The sequence below is a fragment of the Nerophis lumbriciformis genome, linkage group LG11 (genome assembly GCF_033978685.3).
Source record: "Nerophis lumbriciformis linkage group LG11, RoL_Nlum_v2.1, whole genome shotgun sequence".
NCBI classification, from domain to species: domain Eukaryota; kingdom Metazoa; phylum Chordata; class Actinopteri; order Syngnathiformes; family Syngnathidae; genus Nerophis; species Nerophis lumbriciformis.
Window position 1 is genome coordinate 9,055,101 of NC_084558.2, and position 16,554 is coordinate 9,071,654.

A 16,554-nucleotide genomic window follows, 5' to 3' on the forward strand; every position below is an offset into this window, starting at 1 on the left:
TTGCAACTCTGTCTTGAACGCAACTCTGCTCAGACCTCAGAGCCAGCATTCCCGTGCAAGTACAGCGACAAAAGTATAGCACCAACAATGGCCGAGCCACCACTTTTCATTCTGGACAATCAGATTGCTCGTGTGTTACAATACCGAGATCTGATCCCTCGTCTGGAGGAAGCTTTGGCCAAATTTTCCACAAGAGATCCTGCGGAAGTAATCCAGCCTGTGAGGACCACGCTGCCTCTGCAAAAATTTAAAGGGTAGGCTGCATGATCGTGTGAGCTCAAAACATCAACAGTATAGTATACAACTCTATTTGACAATAACAATGCAATGTATGCAAATTCTGTTGAGCTGGTGCCAGTGGCAATGTTGGTCATCTTCCCTTGAAAAAATACAAAACCCCAAATCAGTGAAGTTGGCATGTTGTGTAAATGGTAAACAAAAACAATACAATGATTTGCAAATCCTTTTCAACTTATATTCAATTGAATAGACAGCAAAGACAAGATATGTAATGTTCGAACTGAGAAACTTAATTTTTTGTTGCAAATATAATCATTAACTTAGAATTTAATGGCAGCAACACGCTGCAAAAAAGTTGGCACAGGGGCATTTTTACCACTGTGTTACCATACATGACCTTTCCTTTTAACAACACTCAGTAAACGTTTGGGAACTGACGAGACCAATTTTTGAAGCTTTTCAGATGGAATTATTTCCCATTCTTGCTTGATGTACAGCTTAAGTTGTTCAACAGTCCGCGGTCTCTGTTGTGGTATTTGACGCTTCATAATGTACCACACATTTTCAGTGGGAGACAGGTCTGGACTACAGGCAGGCCAGTCTAGTACCCGCACTCTTTTACTACGAAGCCACGTTGTTGTAACACGTGGCTTGGCATTGTCTTGCTGAAATAAGCAGGGGCGTCCATGATAACGTTGCTTGGATGGCAACATATGTTGCTCCAAAACCTGTATGTACCTTTCAGCTTTTCAACACCTGTTCACCTGTGGGATGTTCCAAATAAGTGTTTGATGAGCATTCCTCAACTTTCTCAGTCTTTTTTGCCACTTGTGCCAGGTTTTTTGGAACATGTTGCAGGCATCAAATTCCAAATGAGCTAATATTTGCAAAAACTAACAAACTTTTCCAGTTGGAACGTTAAGTATCTTGTCTTTGAAGTCTATTCAATTGAATATAGGTTGAAAAGGATTAGCAAATCATTGTATTCTGTTTTTATTTACCATTTACACAACGTGCCAACTTCACTGGTTTTGGGTTTTGTAATTAGTTACAGTTACAAATTACTTCTCCCCAAAAAAGTAATTGAGTTAGTAACTCAGCTACCTCATTGTAAGAGTAACTAGTAATTGTGACATTATTTTTCATTTTGATATTTGACACACTTTTACGTTCGATAACATCTTTGATGTCAAATATGTTTATATTACCGGAACTGCACTGATTGCACTGTGCCATATGATATGCATAGAAATAAAAATGTATAAAAAATAAATATTTCGTAAAATATTGAAAGCATACAACCCAATACGGTAGGTATCAAGACACAAAGGAACAATTTCTGCACCTGTACACAAAATAAAGCCTGAAAGAACTTTAGATAAAACTGTCAACAAGTTTTGACATGCATTTAAGTAAAAAGTTTAATGTTTCTGCATGACATTCTGACAATAAAATTGCATTTGTGTACAAATATTAGGGTCTTTTCTTAAGCTAATTTTGCAAGTGAGTAATCATAATTAATGATTAATCCAAATTCCAAAATGGGATGAATCTGATTTAAAAAAAAAAACTTGGCTGCATTTGAGCCTGGGGTTGGATGAGCAGCAGCAACAAGTGTCATGTCGGCATGTGTTGATGTGAGGTGCCAGTCAAGTTGCTCGAGGCAGGCGTGGATAAACGCTTTTTTCCTGGACATAGCGTGCATGTTACATAAACATTCTTGCCTTTAATTTCAATTAGCGAAAAGTAGTGCCGGTACTTGCAGTTTGAGAACGCTACCTTTGAATCTCTCGGGCTCCGACACGTCGCAAATATCGCGTGCTTATTTTGTGTCAATCAGAGCATGCAGTCAGAAAGCATAAGCAGGGCATGATCCACCCACCCAGCCAATCATCATCAGCGCTTTCACAACAGCCTCATCATCCCCGCCCCTTCTCTTTCTCCAGGCAGCTGATGTGTGGTTAATAACGCCGTTATACTCTAAGGCCTTCTTACCAACACCGGCTAGTAGTGAGTAGTTACTATCAGTTATGTTCAAACTGTGTTACGCGAACTGCTAGTAGTACATGGGCTCCATCTAGTGCTACGCCAAAGAATCACTTAATTTAATCTTGTAACGACATGACTCGAGCTGTTATCAAAAGTTGATCATGGAAGTCGTTACAAGCCGACTACTGTAGGCCATAGACACAAACACGTCTGATTCTTGTCACTCAACACACATTCTCCGCTTACGCCTCCCTGCCAGTCAACACGCCAAACTCACGTAAACAAAGACGAACATTGCCGGAGAAATCTGCACGTAACAACGATGCCTCTGAGGCCATGGGAAACCACAACATCCGTCACTGAAGTTAAGAAACGTCAAAAACTGCCGCCATTCTTAGCCTGTTTTGATTTTTTTCCCACCAACTACATTTAAGTACAGCACAGTTTTATTTACCTTTGAAGTACATTTTCATTAAATCTTAAAACTGTATTTTGATATTTAACTTTTACGTGCTCTTCATTTTATTTGATTCATTATATAAGTAGGGTTTTATTTGCCTACATTCAAACACAGTGTTACTGTTCAAACTGTGTGTAACGTTACAGTGGCCAAAAATATTAAATATACTGGTTAAATAAGACCTCTGCCTTGTTTTTCATGAATACTTTGGCCTACTACACTACTGTATTTTAATGTGGGTCACTATGGTGGTACTTGTAGATGTAGAGCCAAGTTTTTCTGAAGTGGTACTTGGTGAAAAAAGTTTGAGAACCATATAGGCAATAATACTGAGGCTCGTCTTGCCTCCCATAATGATGATTAGTTGCCGGGGTTGTGAATAGATGAGTGACGAGTGAAAGATCAGGTCGGGTGGCTGCACTGACTTCTTTGATGACTGCTAAGTCCGAAGTCTGAGCCACACCTTCTCCCACATGTGGGGTATAATATGTCCTCGCTTGGAGAAAGAGGATCTTTATGAGCTTATTAAGTCTTCAGCGCTGCTCCTCAAGGGCTTGCACCCAGGAAGCCTCAAAGTCTTCTACAGCGCGGTGACAAGTTGACCTCAAAGTCTCTCGGCCATTAGCAAGTTGCTCCAAGTTGGAAGGATCCTCCCCACACTTCTCGAGGGTCGCTTTAAGGTGATCTTTAAGACGTTTCTTTTGCCCTCCTACACTACAGCGACCGGTAGTAAGTTCTCCATAGACAATTGTACGGGGGAGTCAGTTTACTTCCAAGCGGCATTCATGGCCGACCCATCTGAGCTGACACTCGATGATCAGGGCTTCAACACTTATGCAGCCAGTGCGCTGTGGTATGGTGACGTGTGGAACGCAGTCTGCTCAGGTGATCCCATATGAAAGGCCTCAAGACTCTTCATGTGGGCCCTGTATAAGGTCCAGTGCTCACAGCCATACAGGAGGGCAGAGATATACACAGCCTTGTGGACAGCAGCTTTGGTGGGAATGGGAATGTTTCGATTTCTGAAAACCAGACTTGAAAGACGATTAAAAGGTACAAACCCCGTTTCCATATGAGTTGGGAAATTGTGTTAGATGTAAATATAAACGGAATACAATGATTTGCAAATCCTTTTCAACCCATATTCAATTGAATGCACTACAAAGACAAGATATTTGATGTTCAAACTCATAAACTTTTTTTTTTTTTTACAAATAATAATTAACTTAGAATTTCATGGCTGCAACACGTGCCAAAGTAGTTGGGAAAGGGCATGTTCACCACTTTGTTACATCACCTTTTCTTTTAACAACACTCAATAAACGATTGGGAACTGAGGAAAGTAATTGTTGAAGCTTTGAAAGTGGAATTCTTTCCCATTCTTGTTTTATGTAGAGCTTCAGTCGTTCAACAGTCCGGGGTCTCCGCTGTCGTATTTTACGCTTCATAATGCGCCACACATTTTCAATGGGAGACAGGTCTGGACTGCAGGCGGTCCAGGAAAGTACCCGCACTCTTTTTTTACGAAGCCACGCTGTTGTAACACGTGCTGAATGTGGCTTGGCATTGTCTTGCTGAAATAAGCAGGGGCGTCCATGAAAAAGACGGCACTTAGATGGCAGCATATGTTTTTACAAAACCTGTATGTACCTTTCAGCATTAATGGTGCCTTCACAGAAGTGTAAGTTACCCATGCCTTGGGCACTAATGCACCCCCATACCATCACAGATGCTGGCTTTTGAACTTTGCGTCGATAACAGTCTGGATGGTTCGCTTCTCCTTTGGTCCGGATGACACGATGTCGAATATTTCCAAAAACAATTTGAAATGTGGACTCGTCAGACCACAGAACACTTTTCCACTTTGCATGAGTCCATCTTAGATGATCTCGGGCCCAGAGAAGCCGTCGGCGTTTCTGGATGGTGTTGATAAATGGCTTTTGCTTTGCATAGTAGAGCTTTAACTTGCAATTACAGATGTATGGACGAACTGTATTTAGTGACAGTGGTTTTCTGAAGTATTCCTGAGCCCATGTGGTGATATCCTTTAGAGATTGATGTCGGTTTTTCATACAGTGTCGTCCGAGGGATCGAAGGTCACGGTCATTCAATGTTGGTTTCCGGCCAGGCCGCTTACGTGGAGTGATTTCTCCAGATTCTCTGAACATTTTGATGATATTATGGACCGTAGATGTTGAAATTCCTAAATTTCTTGCAATTGCACTTTGAGAAACGTTGTTCTTAAACTGTTTGACTATTTGCTCGCAGTTGTGGACAAAGGAGTGAACCTTGCCCCATCCTTTCTTGTGAAAGACTGAGCATTTTTTGGGAAGCTGTTTTTATACCCAATCATGGCACCCACTTGTTCCAAATTAGCCTGCACACCTGTTGGATGTTCCAAATAAGTGTTTTGATGAGCATTCCTCAACGTTATCAGTATTTATTGCCACCTTTCCCAACTTCTTTGTCACGTGTTGCTGGCATCAAATTCTAAAGTTAATGATTATTTGCAACAAAAAAAAAATGTTTATCAGTTTGAACATCAAACTGAACTGAATATGGGTTGAAAATGATTTGCAAATCCTTGTATTCCGTTTATATTTACATCTAACACAATTTCCCAACTCATATGGAAACGGGGTTTGTACTCATGGCCTGTCAGATTCTGTTGTCCTCTTCGTCATCGATGTTATAGGAGGACAGGATGCTGCCAACTTGCCAAGGTTAGCAAAGATGTGAGTCTGATGAATTTCAACTTCTCCAACCTTAAAAGGCGCAAGAGTGGGTTGGTAATCCTGACTGGACTGCTGGAAAAGAAACTCTGTCTTCCTGCTATTGATGACGAGCCCTGTGCTTCCGTAAGTATCAGGGATTATGTCAAGTGTCCTTTGCAGTCCTTTGGCTGTGTGACGGATGAATGGCTTTGTCGTCAGCAAACTGTAAATCCAATATCGTTGCAGTTCTGGTCTCTGCTACGGCTTGGAGTCGTCGCAGGTTGATCAGGCTGCCGTCAATTAGGTGGTATCCGTAGGCAATACCGTCTTCTAGTTGATATTTGGGCCGGGGCAGGAATGTCACTGCTGCCATTTAAATGTTGAAGAGGACTGGTTTACACTAACCTTAACCTCAAAGTGGTTAGAGCAGGGGTTGGCAACCCAAAATGTTGAAAGAGCCATATTGGACCAAAAATACAAAAACAAATCTGTCTGGAGCCGCAACAAATTAAAAGCCATATTACATACAGATAGTGTGTCATGAGATATAGTCCTTCTTTGTCTTAGGGAAGATTCTACGCGCATGCGCGTCAGATTACTCGAAAAACACAACACGTTCGCGGAACGTTAGGGAAACGTTACTACATAATGTATATAAAGTAAATTTGCGAAAAAAAACACTTTGAAAAGCCTAACGGTTGCTGTTTCCATTGCAGGCAAATATTTTGTGTGTCATAGGTTTTGATATGTTCTGAGAATGTTCTTAGAATGTTCTCATCTTGCATAACCAAACGAGAACCATACAGTAACGTTACGCTAACATTAGGTGTTACCTGGGTATACATTGAATTGAGATGACTTAAAGGAAACTAAATGACCTCAAATATAGCTACAAATTAGGCATAATGATGCAATATGTACATATAGCTAGCCTAAATAGCATGTTAGCATCGATTAGGTTGCAGTCTTGCAGTGACCAAATATGTCTGATTAGCACTCCACACAAGTCAATAACATCAACAAATCTCACCTTTGTGCATTCATGCACAACGCTAAAAGTTTGGTGGACAAAATGAGACAGAAAAAGAAGTGCCATAAAACACGTCCTCGAAAGTCGGAGAAAGTTATACATGTAAAGTTGTAAACAAACTACGGTGAGTTCAAGAACCGCCAAAATTAGTAGGACAAAACGGCGCTCGCCAAATACTTGAGTCAGTGAAGCATGTTTAATATAAACAATGTGCTTTATAACAATTAGGGAGGTTTGTGTCATGTTTGTCCTCCTACAGAAACCATATTAAAACAAAAAATATATATTTTTTTCCCCTCATCTTTTTCCATTTTTCATACATTTTTGAAAAAGCTCCAGAGAGCCACTAGGGCGGCGCTAAAGAGCCGCATGCGGCTCTAGAGCCGCGTGTTGCCGACCCCTGGGTTAGAGTGTCCGCCCTGAGATCGGTAGGTTGTGAGTTCAAACCACGGCCGAGTCATACCAAAGACTATAACAATGGGACCCATTACCTCCCTGCTTGGCACTCAGCATCAAGGGTTGAGAGTTAAATCACGAAAAATTATTCCCGGGTGCGGCCACCGCTGCTGCTCACTGCTCCACTCACCTCCCAGGGGGATATCAAGGGTGATGGTTCAAATGCATACACCTAGTTTAATTGTGTGTGACAATCAGGGGCGCCGCTAGGGATTTTAGGCCCCATGAAAAGAATCTTTACAGGGCCCCCAACACAGTGTCATTATTTTTTCTGTATTATAATTTCATCATCATTAGGGGCCTCTCTGGGCCCCCCTCCATCATGGGCCCCTAGAATCCGTCTCCTTTACCCCCCCTTTTCGGCGCCCCTGGTGACAATCATTGGTATTTTAACTTTATATGGCTCTGACTCTCGGCCACCCACACCACTACACCAACATGGTTACAATGTTGGCGTCCTTTCAGTGTTGGGGAAGACGTTCGGCTTTCCGTAGGTCGCAGATGAAAAGGTGAAGTTGTCGAGGAAGCAGGTACCCACCATGCTTAAAAACCTCACCAGGGATACCGTCAGGTCCTGCCACCTTATTGTTTTTCAGGGTTTTAATAGATTGTGTGGTCTTGTCAAAGTTTGGGGCTGAGTCTATTTCTTTAAATGGAGGGAGGCATGGGAGACACTTGATTGCCACAGGGTCGACTGGATTGACACAGTTCAAGAGCGCACTAAGGTCCTCAGAACAGTGAGCCAAGACACCGCTGATGGTCTTTGATAAGTGTCTGGTCATCAGCCGACCTCACAGGAACTGTGGAACCTCTGGTTGGACCTTATATTGTTTTAACAGTGTTATAAAAAACGTGGAAATCATGGTCATCAGCAAAGTGCTGAAAATCACAAGCCTTGGCAAGCCACCACTCATTCTCCATTAAGATGTGTGAGTAGCAGAACGGAGTTCTGCAATTCTGGCACACAATAAAGGGCAAGATGGATTATTCATAGTAGCATCATGTGAAACGTTCTTTCTTTGAAATAGCGGATTCTGAGGATAGTCGAAACATTTTAACCAGGATACATGCAAATTGGAGCATTCAATTGTCAATTGTCCCATATTATATTTTTTAATCATTTCAAATGGTTGCCCAAAATTTTGCCTTCGAGCTGAAATTGAGACAGTTTAAAAAGTCTTAATAAAGGGATTGTTTGCAACTTAATTATCAAATGATACATTTTTCAAAGCAAAAAATAACACAAAAACACCATTGTCTGGTTTATGCAGGCCCGGCCCTAACCAATCTGGCGCCCTAGGCAAGATTTTAGGTGGCGCCCCCCCCACATCGGCAGTGAAGTTTATATACTCACAAGAAACCGAATAGCTTTGTCTTTGACCTTTTTTTTACTTAAAGAAAGCAAATTAACAATCAGAATAGTTAACAAGATAAAACAAATATGAATAAATAAATGAATGCAAAAAATAAAAAATGAATATATGAAATACAATATTTTTTACATACATATTGCTTAATTAACATTAATGATGTGCACTTTAACAACTAGGCTTACAACTATACCTAATATATAAAGGGGTGGAAAAGTGACTATTACCTGCAGGGCAAACATTAGCTAACCAGAAGGCAATAACAATGTAAACAAAAAACACCTGCTTAAAAGATCTAATACAAATGTCCCTGAGGAATGTAAGGTGGGAGTACTGTAATTACCTAACGTTACATTATTATTTTCCATGACAATTTAGCCCCCTCCACAATATTAACCCGACGTTAAAACAGAACTAGCTATTTATTGATTAGCAATTGCCGAATCATGTAACATTAGCTTAATGCTAAAAAGCCAGGTTACTATCACATTCTGTAACAGACAAATAATTTCATGTAGGCTAACGTTACCTACCTGCTATCTCTGTCTTTTTCTCGTTTCTCCTCCTCTTCTTTTCTCTTTTTTCTTCCCTGGGCACCTGACAGTTTTGGCCGTTTTGACATCTTGTGTTGATTTTTTGATGTGGTGACGTCCAAAAAGAGTCATGATACGGGAAGGGAGGGGGCGCACCGTGCGGGGGGAGGGGCGTAATATTGTAACAAATAATATTTCTATTATATAGGCTTTACTTTGCATTTTAATTAACGTGGGATTATTTTTTGTATTTAGAAATAATAGTACCAACTTTTCTTTTTTTTTTTCTCCAACATTTGTGGCACTGGCGTGGCGCCCCCTGATGGACGGCGCCCTTAGCATTTGCCTATACGGCCTATGCCACGGGCCGGCCCTGGGTTTATGTTACCATTAGTGGTTAAATAGAACACAGTTGTTTTACAATTGTCTATATTTTCCACAATTCCTAAGGTTATGTAATAAAAAAATTTTACCAGCCCGAAAAACATGATTGGTGTTCAGTTTATGGCAGTCACTCACCCTCACGCGTAAGGAGTGCGCGCACACATACAAAAGCAGTCCAAGTGAAGCAAGAAACAATTTGCAGTAATGTTGTTGTTGCTTTGAAAGAATATACATTCAATAACAGCTAGCAATACCCAAAGCCGATGCGTGTGCACGTCTATGTACGTTTGTATGTAGTTACGTTCGAGGAATTTGTTCGGTGCACACCTGGACCACGTGCCCATACACAAAAACAGTCGCAAAGAAAAAACTAACAATTTTCAGTCACAGTGTGTTACGATACATTCAATGATGGGTAACATTATAAGCTAAGCCAAATCGCTGTCATTATCAGACAACTAATGCGTGTGTGTTACACGGACCATAATTTACAAACCCCGTTTCCATATGAGTTGGGAAATTGTGTTAGATGTAAATATAAACGGAATACAATGATTTGCAAATCCTTTTCAACCCATATTCAATTGAATGCACTACAAAGACAAGATATTTGATGTTCAAACTCATAAACTTTATTTTATTTTTGCAAATAATAATTAACTTAGAATTTCATGGCTGCAACACGTGCCAAAGTAGTTGGGAAAGGGCATGTTCACCACTGTGTTACATGGCCTTTCCTTTTAACAACACTCAGTAAATGTTTGGGAACTGAGGAGACACATTTTTTAAGCTTGTCAGGTGGAATTCTTTCCCATTCTTGCTTGATGTACAGCTTAAGTTGTTCAACAGTCCGGGGGTCTCCGTTGTGGTATTTTAGGCTTCATAATGCGCCAGACATTTTCAATGGGAGACAGGTCTGGACTACAGGCAGGCCAGTCTAGTACCCGCACTCTTTTACTATGAAGCCACGTTGATATAACACGTGGCTTGGCATTGTCTTGCTAAAATAAGCAGGACGCCCCTGCTTATGGTAACGTTGCTTGGATGGCAACATATGTTGCTCCAAAACCTGTATGTACCTTTCAGCATTAATGGCGCCTTCACAGATGTGTAAGTTACCCATGTCTTGGGCACTAATACACCCCCATACCATCACAGATGCTGGCTTTTCAACTTTGCGCCTAAAACAATCCAGATGGTTCTTTTCCTCTTTGGTCCAGAGGACACGACGTCCACAGTTTCCAAAAACAATTTGAAATGTGGACTCGTTAGACCACAGAACACTTTTCCCCTTTGTATCAGTCCATCTTAGATGAGCTCAGGCCCAGCGAAGCCGACAGCGTTTCTGGGTGTTGTTGTTAAACGGTTTTCGCCTTGCATAGGAGAGTTTTAACTTGTACTTACAGATGTAGCGACCAACTGTAGTTACTGACAGTGGGTTTCTGAAGTGTTCCTGAGCCCATGTGGTGATATTCTTTACACACTGATGTCGCTTGTTGATGCAGTACAGCCTGAGGGATCGAAGGTCACGGGCTTAGCTGCTTACGTGCAGTGATTTCTCCAGATTCTCTGAACCCTTTGATGATATTACGGACCGTAGATGGTGAAATCCCTAAATTCCTTGCAATAGCTGGTTGAGAAAGGTTTTTCTTAAACTGTTCAACGATTTGCTCACGCATTTGTTGACAAAGTGGTGACCCTCGTCCCATTCTTGTTTGTGAAAGACTGAGCATTTCATGGAATCTACTTTTATACCCAATCATGGCACCCACCTGTTCCCAATTTGCCTGTTCACCTGTGGGATGTTCCAAATAAGTGTTTGATGAGCATTCCTCAACTTTATCAGTATTTATTGCCACCTTTCCCAACTTCTTTGTCACGTGTTGCTGGCATCAAATTCTAAAGTTAATGATTATTTGCACAAAAAAAAAGGTTTATCAGTTTGAACATCAAATATGTTGTCTTTGTAGCATATTCAACTGAATATGGGTTGAAAATGATTTGCAAATCGTTGTATTCCGTTTATATTTACATCTAACACAATTTCCCAACTCATATGGAAACGGGGTTTGTACGTTCTCAAAGCCAGAATATAGAAATTTAGTAGTAAAGTTAGTAAACAACCAAACAGCCCATATAAGCCTTGTTGGGACCACATTGTCTGTAGCTTTAAGGCTAATGAGTTGTGTTTGTCCACCCTGTCTCTGACAAAGTAAATGCAGAGCTGTCAAGCCTCACGCTTTGAATGTGACAGTCACACAACTTAACCTTTTTTCACGCCACACTAGATTATTTCTCATGCTTATATTTCCCCATTCACTACTTTATATTGATTATTTCCATGATGATTGAACTTTGGTCCTCACGGGCTGCCGTGACCGACAAAGCTAACCAATCTATCAGTCTCTTGAGTCAGAATTTAAAAGGTACCATATGTAGTAATGTGGCCAGAAATGGTACTTCAACCACGGTCAAAATTCAGTAGTCCCCTCCCACTCTCCATGACTGAGGTTGCCAGATACGCAGCCAAATCCGAATCATACTCCAAGGAACTTGAAATGGCAATTGACGAGTCCTACGCTGTAGGTTTCTCTTGTTTATGCTTCTTGCAAGATGGTTTACTAAGTAATTCTGCCACATTTTACTGATGTCGATTAGCCAAATGTATTTGTAAAGTTACGCAGCAATATTTTCGTCGGGAGTCGGGACAGATTGTTGGCATTACCCTGCTAAAATGTCTAGTTTGACAGCACGGACCACCATCGAAATAATTATAAATAATAATATGTAATAATATATTATATATCGCACAGGCCTACTTTGATGGCAAGCCAAGGCCAACAGTAAAATTACCGCCACATTTCGTTCAGCATAACTCCATGTTGCATCCAACCTGACGCACTGCATTCTCTACCATGTATGCACATCACCATCTTTCAGTGCAAAGTGCAATTCTGTGAGCCAACCCACGTTACACAAAAACCACGTCACGCATAAATCATATAGCCTACTACCATGTCAATACACAAAGTAGAAAATCATTACACGTAATGCATAATATTGTGCCTAGCAAATACCACCCCATATGTGCCATTGACTGGGCGAGCATGCTAAGCATTCGTTGTACGAACATACTAGCTTTGTTAGACAAGATATATATATATATACAATATAGTTTACATACGAAATGTCCATTTCCATTTATTACAAGTAATAAAAAAACGTAAATGCCTGACTTACCTATCAAGGAGGAAATTAGCAAGTTTGGCGTCAGATGAAAAAATGTTCTCTGTCCTCAATCATCTCCATCTTTCAAAGGCATCCCCGATACAAATCCTCATTTTGTTCCTGGCTTTGTCATGAATAAGTTGAGAATCGTAACAACGCCTTTTAGATTTACTAAGGTCTGACATGTTTAGTAACTTTACCAGTGGCAGTAGCCAGACGAAGATGGCGGTGCGTAACTGGCAACCTGGATGTGACACACTCACAGACTTTCTAATTGGTCAAACGGTAGAGGGTGGGGCATCGAAATGAAAACAATAACAATATTTCGGGCCTGTAAATCTAATTTCGAAATTAGCATTTCCCGGCTGAACTACCATTATCAGTTATAAAGGTATTCGAAAAGAACATGATTTATTAATGCCTTTTGACATATCAGAGCCATTTAATGATGACTTGACCTTCAATTATTACATATGGCACCTTTAACCAAGTACAAAAGTCACCACTCAATTAAAACCAATCAGAAGCACCGTAAGGCGGGTCTTGCCTGAATTTTGGGTAGCTCTTCGATAATGCGTAGAGGACGGTGTCATTGCTATGATCCGTGAGAGTATCAACTTGAATATTTTGGCGGTAAGACATTATCTGATTTGTGACTGGATTGAGATGGAAGGGGTTGATGGCGGGATATCATCAAGTACTACTAAATTGCCGGAAAAAAAGATTTAGAGTTTTGGATGGATAATTGGAGATATATGTAAAATAGATCAAATTGATGATAATATACCAATTCCTGGCATACGACATCCCAGATGTGAATATGCAACTATTAAAGAACAGAAGTTTAAATCATTGTCAGATTGAAAAATGTATTGAGTAAAAAAATTTAGAATATGTCAAAAATATATACAGCTGCATCTAAAGCTTTAAAAAATAAAGTAGTTATTCCACAAAAACATAGTTTTTAATAAAATAATTTGTGACAAGTCATTGTTGTTTACAGGGGAATTAATAGCAATTTACATGGCAGTTAATTGGATAGAGGAAAATAAAGCAATTAAAGTTGTGTGCTCGGACCGCAGCGTCAGCATAAAATATATAGCTTCAAAGACAAGACAGGATTTAATATATGAAATAGTTCCGAAAATCTTTAGAATACATAAAGCTGGAAATGTGGTAACATTTCTCTGGGTACCTGCTCACGTCAGAGCTGATGGGAACAAACTAGCAGATAGGTATGTAAAGCAAGCAAACAACAATTAAAACTGAAATAAACATAGAAATTAATCACACTAATGGAAAAGTGAAAAGTATAGTCAAAAAATGGCAGGATAATTGGAATAAAAGAAAAAAGGGTAGGAAATATTACAAATTCCAGAGGAGTGTAGGAGTAATAAGAGGAGGGAATAGAAATAGAAAAGAGGAATATATCATTACAAGTATGGCATGGGTGTCAAACTCTGGCCCGCGGGCCAAATTTGGCCCGCCGTGTAATTTCATTTGGCCCTTGAGGCAATATCAAATTAATATTAGAGCTGGCCCGTCGGTATTATACAGCGGCACCGCCGCTGTAACACCGCATTCACCGCTAATACTCATACTTGCCAACCCTCCCGGGAGACTACCGAATTTCAGTGCCCCTCCCGAAAATCTCCCAGGGCAACCATTCTCCAGAATTTCCACCCGGACAACAAAATTGGGGGCGTGCCTTAAAGTCACTGCCTTTAGCGTACTCTACAACCTGCTGTCACGTCCGCTTTTCTTCCATACAGTGTGCCGGCCCAGTCACATAATATGTGCAGCTTACACACACACACACACACACACACACACACACACACACACACACACACACACACACACACACACACACACACACACACACACACACACACACACACACACGTGAATGCAAGGCATACTTGATCAACAGCCATACAGGTCACACTGAGGGTGGCCGTATAAACAACTTTAACACTGTTACAAATATGCGCCACACTGTGAACCCACACCAAACAAGAATGACAAACACATTTCGGGAGAACATCCGCACCGTAACACAACAAACACAACAGAACAAATACCCAGAACCCCTTCCAGCACTAACTCTTCCGGGACGCTACAAAATACACACCCCGCTACCACCAAACCCCCCCGCCATCTCCCGAATTCGGAGTGCCTCAATTCTTATAAGTGAGGTCACAGTGGTCAGAAACAGACTCTAAGGACTGTCAAAACATAATGGAAAAAGTATATTTTTTGCATAGTGGGGGACCTTTAAAGTAAAGAAAGTTTCTGATAAAACATTTCTAAACAAAATGGCCAACTTTCTGTTTGTATAACAACTTGCTCAAAATTACAAAAAAAAAAACCCACCATTATTGGTATTTACATTGGTAATTAACTAACAACTTGCAGTCATGTTACGGTAGACTGTACAGTGCATTTAATGCGAGCTAACGTTATTAGCTAAACTTTGACAACTAACAAAGCGTGACGTGGTTTACAGTAATCGAAAAGTTAAAACCACCCCTGTAAATCACCAATAATTGGAAACGACAAAGATTTAGTTTACAACACAAATTCCTGAAATGTGATTGGATACAAACAGCAAGGAATAGCTACAAAGTGAAAAATAACAGTTAAAAAAAAAAAAAATACACTATGGTACTAATAATTATAAAATGTGTTTAGGCCAGGAAGATAAATACTTGTATGACTTGAATTTTTTTTCTTTAAACAGTTACCTGGGATTAATGCCTTCTTACATGGAAAATGATGGAGTCCTGTGCACAAAGTTTGTGTGTTTCTACAACCGGGAGAAAGGCTCCGAATTACCAACAGTTCAGGCCACAGTGGTGCTGCTGGACCCTGAGATTGGAAGCGTGAAAGCTGTGAGTGACACTCATGTTACACTACAAAAACACACACATATACATGTATACATGACAAGTTATTTGAACATCAATCTGCAGGTGATGGAAGGAAATGTCATCACGTGCATGAGGACGGCTGCTGTGTCCGCCATCTCTGCAAAGGTTTACGCTCCGCTTTCTTTTTCGTTGTCATTCCAGACCGCCACTAACTTTTGGAAAGTGTGTTCAAACAGTTGCTGATGTCTCCCCAAGCGGAGGTGATGGCCATCTTGGGAACCGGCCAACAGGCCCTGAGTCATTATAATGTGTTCACTGAGATGTTTTCATTCAAAGAGGTACTAAGAAGAATCACAGTATACTTGCCAAAAAACTCAAACGTAAGATCTAAAATAATCTTTAACCACCAAGTTAAATATTACCATAAAGGGCTGTTAATGTTTGAGTGCAGTGTAACAGCTAAATCCTCAATATAGAAGACAACACAAACGGGAACATAATAACAAAACCCCAGCTATTATCATTTGTTTATAACGCTCTCCACAACCAGGTGCGAGTGTGGGGCCACAGGAAACAAGGGATGGAGAAGTTTCGAAATTCAGTCACCGGACCCGTGAGCGTTTGCGACTCAGCAGAGACGGCAGTGAGGGGAGCCGACGTCATAGTGACGGTAACCACAAGTTCAGAGCCGGTGCTCTTTGGACGCTGGGTCAAACAAGGAGCTCATGTGGCAGGTGAGGAACTTTTAATTACTCACTGAGTTCATGTAGGGCATTAAGATTTTCTTGTCGCCCATCAGCGGTGGGAGCTTGCCACCCAAACTGGAGGGAGCTGGATGACGTGCTGATGGCGGAGGCGGTGGTCTATGCTGACAGCAGGGAGGGAGCCGTGACCGAGTCTGGTGACATCCTCCTTTCTGGGGTCAGTCACCAACGTCCAAATTAAAGCGTTAATGTACATACAGTATAAGGACCAATGTATGACACTATCATATTGCTCATTTTGATAGGTAAATGACGCCTCGTATGGCACAATCACTAGCTGTATGGACACTGCAATGATAATGTCTTAGTGTTTCATAATGTTACAATAAAATAGTCACAACATTCAACCTGCAAATAACATTAATAGTAAGCAAATGTAATTGTTTTTGTTATTTTCAAACATAGCTCAGCAGCAAAGGATATGAAAAATGCAGCTCTGATCAATGGGCGGAATGTTAAACAAGCAAAATAAGTTAACCTTATTTCGCGCTATAAGATCAACACGATCCCCCA

The 16,554-nt window shown here is 40.7% G+C and overlaps 1 protein-coding gene across 1 annotated transcript in view; it reads left to right on the forward strand.

The window, feature by feature from the left end:
- Nucleotides 1-16,554, forward strand: part of crym (crystallin, mu) — an 18,247-nt gene continuing 1,693 nt past the window's right edge. Inside the window, exons 1-6 of the mRNA XM_061967468.2 lie at nt 1-254; nt 15,148-15,298; nt 15,380-15,442; nt 15,514-15,615; nt 15,828-16,011; nt 16,077-16,198. Of these exons, the coding sequence (XP_061823452.1) occupies nt 88-254; nt 15,148-15,298; nt 15,380-15,442; nt 15,514-15,615; nt 15,828-16,011; nt 16,077-16,198 (789 nt within the window). The 5' untranslated portion in view covers nt 1-87. The remainder of the gene's footprint in view (nt 255-15,147; nt 15,299-15,379; nt 15,443-15,513; nt 15,616-15,827; nt 16,012-16,076; nt 16,199-16,554) is intronic.